This window comes from Sinocyclocheilus grahami, unplaced genomic scaffold (assembly GCF_001515645.1).
Source record: "Sinocyclocheilus grahami isolate Dianchi unplaced genomic scaffold, SAMN03320097.WGS_v1.1 scaffold220.1, whole genome shotgun sequence".
NCBI lineage: Eukaryota > Metazoa > Chordata > Actinopteri > Cypriniformes > Cyprinidae > Sinocyclocheilus > Sinocyclocheilus grahami.
Window position 1 is genome coordinate 803,277 of NW_015505399.1, and position 9,863 is coordinate 813,139.

At 33.0% G+C, this 9,863-nt stretch overlaps 1 protein-coding gene across 1 annotated transcript in view; it reads left to right on the plus strand.

Annotated features, from left to right (window-relative positions):
* LOC107596547 (uncharacterized) overlaps positions 1–9,863 on the plus strand; it is a gene marked incomplete at its 5' end in the record, with an annotated part of 16,599 nt that overhangs the window by 4,723 nt on the left and 2,013 nt on the right. The window contains one exon of the mRNA XM_016287302.1: positions 4,311–4,748. Within this exon, the coding sequence (XP_016142788.1) occupies positions 4,311–4,748 (438 nt within the window). The remainder of the gene's footprint in view (positions 1–4,310; positions 4,749–9,863) is intronic.

Sequence of the window (9,863 nt, forward strand, 5' to 3'; positions counted from 1 at the left end):
AATATTCAGAATATTATTCCCTATAATGCACAACTCTTGGTTTTTCAGATTATGCCTTTACTGTTTTTATATATAGCACTGAAACCATATTTGTCATATGTTTTACATACTGTACCCACTTAAATTAATTAAACTCTGACACAGTTTGAGATAAAGGTATCAAAACAACTGTACAATATTCAGAATATTATTCACTTTAATGCACAATGCTTGGTTCTTCAGATTATGCCTTTACTGTTTTTATATATAGTACTGAAACCATATTTTTCACGTTTTATATACTGTATCCACTTAAATTAATTAAACTCTGACACAGTTTGAGATAAAGGTATCAAAACAACTGTACAATATTCAGAATATTATTCCCTATAATGCACAGGGCTAATTTATCTATTGAAAGCATATGAAAAGTAGAGATGCAAAAGCCTTTAAGTTCCATCTGAAATGTTCTTCTAAAATGAGCATTTGTATCACGCTCCCATGTTTAGGTAAAGCACTTTCACATTTCAATGGCAATCAATGTTATTTTCTTTGTGAAATGGCTGAATATAAAAGTATAATCTCAGGGAAAAAAGGTACAACGCTGTACATTTTTTTTTTCACATTAACTTGTGCATATCAGTACCTTAAAGGTATATATTAATACTTCAAAGTTCCCGTGAACTGGAATTTGCAACCGGCTTTGCTTCAGTGCTGTGCCGTATATTTCCAAGTGACACTAAATAGAGGGCAGGGTTTTGTGTTTGCACACCTCCTCTCCATCTCTCGCTCATAGCAGACTAATGGTTGGATGTTTTTTTATTTTTAATAGTTCCATCACATAAACATACAAGGCAAATATAAGGCAATGTCATACAGTTTAAAGCATGTAAAACAGAAAAAATAAAAAAATTGAACAAACATATATAAAAAAATATTAACAATCTAAAAATACCTGTATAAAAAAGCACTATATAACATTACGGCAGTTACATAAATATGAAAAGCTTTAGAATTTTTATTGTTTTTATAAGCTTCTTATTTTGTGATATCATATTAGAAAGAGTTTCAAAATATATTTTAAGACCAGTGTTACAAAAGGTAATATGATGGTTTATTTTTATTTTTATAATTTTTTTTACTTGTTTATAAAGCTTTGATAAGATAATTAACAAAATAATAATTTTGTTTATCAGAAAAATTATGGGTTTTAAAAACCATTTAAAATATCATGAAGTTGTAAATTGAGGGCTTTGTTTATTTATTTATTTTTAGGTCTATTTTAAAGTCAACCCTAAATGAAATAGAAAATCGACAATAGAAAAATAAATGTTCAATATCTTCAACTGATATGTTACAAAAGGAACACTTATCACAAACACCATGTGTATATCTGTTAACAGCGGCATTTATAGGATGACATAATTATTAAAGTTCTTGTTACTTTATTATTAAAAAAATATATTTATATGGTAATATCCAAATGCTATGCCATGGCATACAAAGAGGTTTAAGTCATATTTATCAAATATGTATTCAGTGCTATATATAAAAACAGTAAAGGCATAATCTGAAAAGCCAAGCCTTGTGCATTATAGTGAATAATATTCTGAATATTTTACGGTTGGTTTGATACCTTTATCTCAAACGGTGTCAGAGTTTAATTAAAGTGGGTACACTATATAAAACGTATATCAAATATGTATTCAGTGCTGTATATAAAAACAGTAAAGGCATAATCTGAAAAAACAAGCCTTGTGCATTATAGGGAATAATATTCTGAATATTGTACAGTTGTTTTGAGACCTTTAGATCAAATGGTGTTGTCGTTTAATGGATTTATATTATTGCATACATTAAAAATTGTAAAATTATTATAAAAAACATAAAATTGTAATTCCAAAAACGGAGCTTTGTGCGATAACAGGTATGTTTTTCCGAACATTTTAGTATTGGTTTTATATTATAATGTCACGTAGTTAAATTGTTTAATTAATTTAAAAAGTTACTTTTAAAAAGTTAGTTTGGGCTCAAAACATAAAAGCCACAAAGAGTTTAATTGGCAAAAAACCCGAATGTCTAATGAATGTCAAACTAACTTTACCGCCGTCGCAGACGGGCGGAGGAGGGGAGACAGACAACACACACAGCTTCGCGTTCAGACAGTTTCATTTCGCTCCCATCGAGTTAAAAACACAAATGAATGCACAGCCATTTGCACTCTGCATCGAAAACATTTATATGAACGCGCCGGGGCACCTCTGAGAACTTTTAAGGCTTATTCTGTGGCGTTTATATAAGCCTTTTGACGGGTTGTGTCACAGAGCTGTAAAAACGGTTATGCTCACCAAGTGAATGAATCGCGTTTGTGCCGAACTCTTATTACAAAGCAAAAACAAACACTCTTCGATCCATGAACGTTTCTCTCAGTTAATGTGCAGCGGTGTCATCTCAGTCTGAAACTTCTGTTTGTTCTGAATAATTAAGCGAAGCGTCTTCTCATTGGATAAGAACACGTAGTCTCATGAATAATTTAATAGACACCGAAGCGTCATCGATGTACTATAGTCCATTTCCACATCACAAATTGTGACGTCAACACAATGTAGATTTTAAACCTGGAATTTCATTCATTTGTTTTTAGATCGTCTTGCCATGTTTGCCACTAGGATAAAAACATATTACTTAAAGGGGTCATATGATGCTATTTTAAAGATCATTATTTTGTGTATTTTAGTGTAACAGAATATGTTGACATGCTTTAATGTTCAAAAAACACATTATTTTTCAAATACTGTACATTATTGTAGGTCCTCTATGCCCCGCCTCTCTCAAACGCTTAGTTTCACATCGTGAGGTAGATATGTGGGAGTGTGTTAGAACGAGCCGTTTTAGGTAGGTGTGGCTGACTCTTAACTTTTATAAAGAATATCTCTTTGGATTTGAGACTTTAGTCTTTGCAACTTTACAGATCTTCTTTATGCACCAAGAGCTTGTAACACTCCAAAGAGAAAGGAAAAATTTAAATCGCATCATATGACCCCTTTAAGAAAGATTCCAGATTTATCGTTATGGTCTTTTATATTGTTTTATTTAGTAGCCAATTTCCTCCTCAGTTTTCATTTCCATCCTGTTATCATTCAGCAGGATGTGACAATTTTTGTTGGAGACAACAGTACAAACATCTCTAGCTAGGTATTAGCATTAACACTTGATTAGATGTCTTTAAATATGCTTTGTTGTATTAGTTGGTTTGTCTCACTCTTTAAATATTTAATTATATTTAAATAAATTGTTGATATGATTGTCAGAATGTAAAAAGACGCAAAAACGCAGTGTCATGTAAGCTAACTGTCAATGCTTCACTGAGCAGTAGCTAACTTTAGCTCTTTTTTTCCATCCTGTTAAGTTCCATCCTGTTATTGTTCTTGCTGTTGTGTAAATAATCATATTATAATTTTCTAAACTATGGACTACACTTTTATACACTTCAATTTTTGTAGTAATGCCTACTTAAAGTATAACACGCATACTAATTTCTAAGAGCTGCATAACAGGACTGACCAAACAATTCCATTGTCAGTAATTGTCAGACATACATCACAGACACTTTTAAGGAAACATGCACAAATAAACAAATAACCACATGAGCACTAAAAGGCTCTATACATGAAGCAAACCCTTTTATAAACTACACTTTGGATTTGTATTATAAATAGATCCTTTTTAAAAATCCTTTTTAAGAAGTTACAACGTTAAAAATGTGCTGCGTAACAGGAATGACTAAAACATTCCATTATTAGTAATTGCAGTTATAAAAGGATATATGTTAATTTGCTGATCATATATTATTCTTAGAACTAGTGGTAGGCCAATATGATATCTAAAGCAGAGTTGTCTTATGATGGCACATATATGCACAACATTAATACATTTATATAAACACTTATTTTCAAGTGTCATAACAATTTCTGTTAAATTTTCAAGCAGGACAGTAGATAGTTTTAAAGGGAGACAAACAAACTGTTCCTACAAAGCATAAATTATGCATAATTACATGCAAGTAACCCTAATCCTAACCCTAACCATATAGTAAGCAAATGTAGTTAATTAATATTACTCAGTACTTAAATGTATAATTACATTGTAACAAGGACACCTAAAAAATAAAGTGTAACACTGTAACAAGGACAGCTTAAAATAAAGTGTAACCCCAATTTTCTGCTAATACTAATGAATGCTTATTAAACTTTGTACCGCACCAGAAATAATGTCACTTTCCTAATGTTTTCCCTAAACTCAACAGAAAGTGACTTTTGTTGTTTCCGTAGTTGAGAACTCAAGCTCTCATCTGGTGGACAGTCAGGCGCTTCTGTCTGAGACCATTGATCCAATCTGGGGTCAGGACCCTCTCGCCTCTGCAGAGACTGGACACACAGACATGCTGGACAGCAGCGTCCTCTCTGCACCCATGATGGCAGATGAAAATGTGTCATCCCAAACGACAAGCACATTGACCTTTGGAGCACCGTCACTTAAAATCAAACAGGAGGAGGCGGAGGTTGAAATAGTCTGTGTGAAAGATGAACCCACAGAAGCTGGAAGCATACATACATTTGAATATTCCAACGCTGAACTTCACCAGCCAGCGGAAGAACCAGAGCTCGGGGTCTCACTAGATCTACATGCATCATTTCAAGCTCTTCAGAGTCCAAGCACTTCAGCAGACCTTGCAATCCCAGCATTCATCAGTGTGGACCCAACTACCTGTAAGAATAAAATTTAACATTTCTACACATGTACTGTAGATAGTAATGTCTTTTCTCAGGCTATTAAAGCCATTATATTACAATTATGTCACCAAAACATACATAGGTGTACAAACTTTTTTTTAAGGATAAAAACTTACCACTTCAAAAACAATAAATCTGTATTTTTATTTTAAAATACTTAGACAAGGGAATAAGAATAACAGTATGAAGGTTTTATAAAACTGATTTTAACAAACCGGTTTGTGTTAAAGCAAGATGATTCAATTGTAGCAGCTGCTTTGTTAAACAGCTTGCTTTTCAAAATCCTTAGATTAAAGGAAAATAAGTTTTGATCTGAGTTTCCCCCCAAAAAAGTGGACGTGCACCAAAAAAAAAAAACCCCACTAAAAATGATTGAGTGCTTTACTTAAAAGCAATCAAGACAAATCTTTTATAATTTTAGGTAAAAACTAGTGTAACTGTGCAATTAAACAATCAAGTTTGGCAAGTATACAAATTTTGTATAAACGTACAAAACAACAAAATGTACACTAGGACGCCACAAAGGGTCAAACCCCACTTACAGGAATTACGTCAGTATTGAAAAACCAAAAGTACATCCACCTAGAAAAAAGATTTCCACCTCAGAAAAGGAAGGGTTAGACAATGTGCTAATTCATTTAGTTTGACATTTTGTGTGTATTAATGTTTTCAAAAATAAGATTTTAAAGTTTTTCACTAGCAGTTCTCTAAAAGCAGTTCACTAAAAATATATATATATATATATATTTACTCACCTCATGTCGTTGAAAAGCTGTATGAATGTTTCTTTGTGACACAAATATCATAAAATAATACCAGAGATCTATTCAACAACATTTTCTGAGAAAAATGTGTTTGCCACTTCTGTTTATTCAAGAGGTAAGCTAGAGGTAACCTGAGAGTGTGGTTAGAGGCAGATTTCTGTTTTGACACAGACCTCTTTTCACATAGTATTTGAGATTGAACTGAGGTCTGTGAACTGTTTACCACTGTAGAAAGAATTGATGGCACCAGAAATGGAAAGCATGGTTATCTTCTCACTGGCACTCATGGTTTGTCACCTTGGTTTTACTATCAAAGCTTGCCATGGATGCGAAGAGTGCAAGTCACTTTCTGAAGGCAGTTTCTACAGAGACAAGCATCAATGAGAAATTCATGAACTTTTTTTTGATCAACATTTCAAAGCTCAATACTCAATTTAGGGTCTGAATAATTTCAAGTACTGCAGTGACACTGATGCTGTAGCAAGTCGTTTTTACACTGAACTTCAACCCTGTAACAATTGATCCTGAAACATTTCTAAATGTAATTCAGCATTATGGTCATTACAGGGTTGAAAAAGACAAAATATCTACATTTTTGTAAAATAGTACTGTCGTTACTTACAAAAGCGTCATATGAAATGACATCAATAAATGTAATTCAACTTGCACATATGATGAATTCATACATATGATCAAGTGATGCTGAGTTTTGAAAGCATCTGTTCTTTTGGAATATGGAGAAGCTGAGCAAGTCTTCATATTGGATTCCTTTTTCAGACACAGTAATGGAAAAAACAGCTGCTGAAAAACAGAGAGAGTACAGGGCGAGAAGGGATGCTGATCCGGCACGCAGGGAAAAGTACCTCACGAGTGAGCGAGAGAGGTGGAGAAGAGATGTTGAGACAGGGAAAAAGAAGAGAATTGGTGACCTGTGTGAGAAGGCTCAGAGATGGAGGCGCAAGCAGTGGAGAGAGGCCAAAGAACGACAGAAGAGGAGGGTTTTCAAATTAATTGCTACCCCTCCAGACAATCCCGAACCCAGTCTGATGGTGTTGCTGCAACCCTGAAGAGGATGACAGACAGACTGTTAAGTCAGGGTCAGGACATCCCAGGTGCATGGAAACTCATCAGGGCCCTTATCGAGGCTGAATAACCTTAAAAGCGAGGTGGTCGACAAAGCACTTGAGAGGCTCTTGAGTCCATCAACATTGAGGCTCCACCAGATGACTTGTGACGAAGTCAATGAGCTGAACAATATTTCAGTAGTAACTGAAAGAGAGAGGGCTGGCTGAGATTGATTTCAATTCACAAAAATTTGTGGGTCATTCATAATGAATATGTTACTCTGTATTTTTTGTATTGTACTATTAGTTACTATGTAAATGAGTTAATATTTAAATGAATGATTGAATCAATTAATGTATATTTCACCAACAGTAGTCACTTCATCCCTGTTATCGTATTCAACCCTGTTACTTTTTTTCCATCACTGTGTTTTTGTAATATTCTGTGTATTTAGTTTACTGTATCTGAGGTAATCAGTAAATTATTAATGTTATGCCTGGCTTTACTGAATATTTCTTTAGGATACTGAATCACGAGTTGAACTGAAACATTTTAAAAATAATAATAAAATATATAACATGAAATAGATGTAACTTTAGCCTGAGGTGGGAAAATAGTCTTTAGATCAGCAAAAACATTTTCATGAAATAATGAGCATTCAAACAATCATAAAAATAAGTTGCATCATTAAATTTAAAATTTTAAACCTTTTTGAACACAGTGAGATTTGTGATCCTTTGTTTCGAATGAATGTTCATGTTTGATTTTCATAAAATACACATTTTGTCAGAATTGAAAATAATGATTGTATTTGAAGAAACCAACACATTTTTCCCACTACATGGCTGTTCATGATTTTTACACGTCGCAAGCCCATTCCATGATGGGGATCACAAGAGAAATGCATCAACGAAAACAGGTGAGTCTAGCTGCTTAGGCCACTCTGACATTACTGCACTCACAGTCATGGTTTTAAAACAATTCCTTTCTTTGCATTGTTTCATTTCCAAAGTAAATCGCTGTACATTTTAAACATTATTTCGGAGAGAACAGTGTTTTTAATTTCACATTAGTATACTGTTTCAAGGTATAATGATATAGGTTTGGGAAAATTGTAAAGGTAACCGGGTTGACTGTAACAGGGTTGACCGTTACACAGTTGAGTTAGACAAGTAAGAGCATGACACTAGAGCCTTATTAGAAGAATTAAATGTGGAGCATTACATTACACAAATACTCAGTTTTCAATCATCAGTTGTTTACTGTACAAAATGATAACAGGGTTGAAATAATAAAGTTGTCCCTACTGAGAAACATATGAAAGACATGTCCTTGTAGAGTTTACTTAATGAACAGGTGATGTTGCAATATAGACAGAATTCTATGATCTTAAGCACATTTAAATAAAATAGTTATGATGGCAACAGGGTTGAAATACCTGGCGACAGCAACTTCAACCTAAATCTAATAATACATTAAGAAAAAGGGCATGTTTCTAGCTTGTACTTATTTCTGTTTCAAATAAACGTGTGTAATTTCTAAGCTGGGGGGAATTAACTAAAAAAATTAAATTTTCTTTATTTACAAAAATGCCTTTATTGATACATAGTGAAAGTATTCTTTGTTAAAGTCATTATTTACACAGAACAAAAGTTAATATTTCTTTTTTTTTGGTTTAAGTTGGAAATGGCTTCTTACCAGAAATCTAACAACAGACAATGATATTTCTATATGTTTGTTTAATACTTTTTTGAAATATATTACCGTTAACAAACTTGAAGGTTTAATGTTTGTACATTTGTTTTTACAGCTATGTCGGACGCAAGTCCAGAGAGTTTTGAAAATAATCAATGTACAGGTAAGTTTGATAATTTTATCATAGACAATTAAACTCATATATTTTTAAATAATTACCATTTTACAAATGGCAGTTTCCAGCTAAATCACCTGTGGTATTGCAGCTGTAGAGAGGGCTATTCTTGAGTCACAGGGAGAAATGAACTGGAAAATCAATCACCTGACTGCACTGGTTCAGTGCCTTGTAGGGAACAAGCACTGTATGCCTCTACTGCAGATGGAGGATGAGGAAGAGGATTGTGTCTTTCCTCTGATGTCTATAGAAGACTTCTGGATAGAGGGACAATGCAAGAATTTGTAAGATTCGTTGTAATTATGCAACTCAAGAAGTGACCAAAATGACTGAAATTTTTGGAGAACTTTTATTCATAATCTATATTTAAATTTCTGTTTTAGGTGAACAGATTGTCTGTTAGTGGAGGTCGAACTATGAAAAAGACCATATGGAGAATTTGCACCAAAATGTTTTCCTCTAATGTGGCCAAACAGCTCAACTGGTGTGGACAGGGAGACAAGCGAGGCATAAGAAAAACAAATATCGGAGCACTAATAATAGGTATGTCCAAAGTTAATGAAATACTTTTATGGATAAAAGTATGATAGTGATATTATAGTGAAACATGATTTGTTTGTTGTAATTATATATCTCACTCAAATCACATGTGTATATGTTTTAATTTAAAAATATTCAAGGAATTTGCTATAAAATTTGTTCCACTTGTGCTCACTAAAATTTTACAATTGCACGCATATGCATAGTCAGGCCTGTCTGTTCTTGTTCAGTAATGCTATGTTCAGTAATAAATGAAAGTCAATGTTTTTTTTTGGTAAACTAGTAATTTTGTCTTTTCAACACACAGCTGCAGCTATGAGGAACAGTGTCCTTCTGAGTCCCACAGAAGCAGAGGCAGAAAAGTGTATCAAAGATTACCTGCGTTTGGCTCCAGGGAGGACATCCTCCTAAACTGATGTAAAAATGTCTGTTTTGTTTTATACATTTTATGCTTGTACAAAGAATGACTGTATTACATACTGTTAAATAAATAATTTAATAATTACTTGACCTGTTGTTCAGAACTCGAAATGATTTAGAGTAGTTGGGATTAGGGTTATTAACATTTCTTTTTAAAATCAAAATAAGGATTTTAAGAAAGTTGATTTAAAAAAATCTTGAACGTTTTTATTTATTTTGCTTTAACTATTGTTAAACTGTCAATGTAATCAGTAAATTCCAGTAGTTTTTCCTCTTGGCATTATTGTATATTTTTATAGAATACAGAATGATGTGTTGTTGAACTATAAAAATTATTTATTTTCAATGGACAACATAAAATCACTGTTGGCCTGAGGTGGAATAAGCAATTAACATTTTCATAAACAACAAAATTCAAGCAAAAAAAAAAAA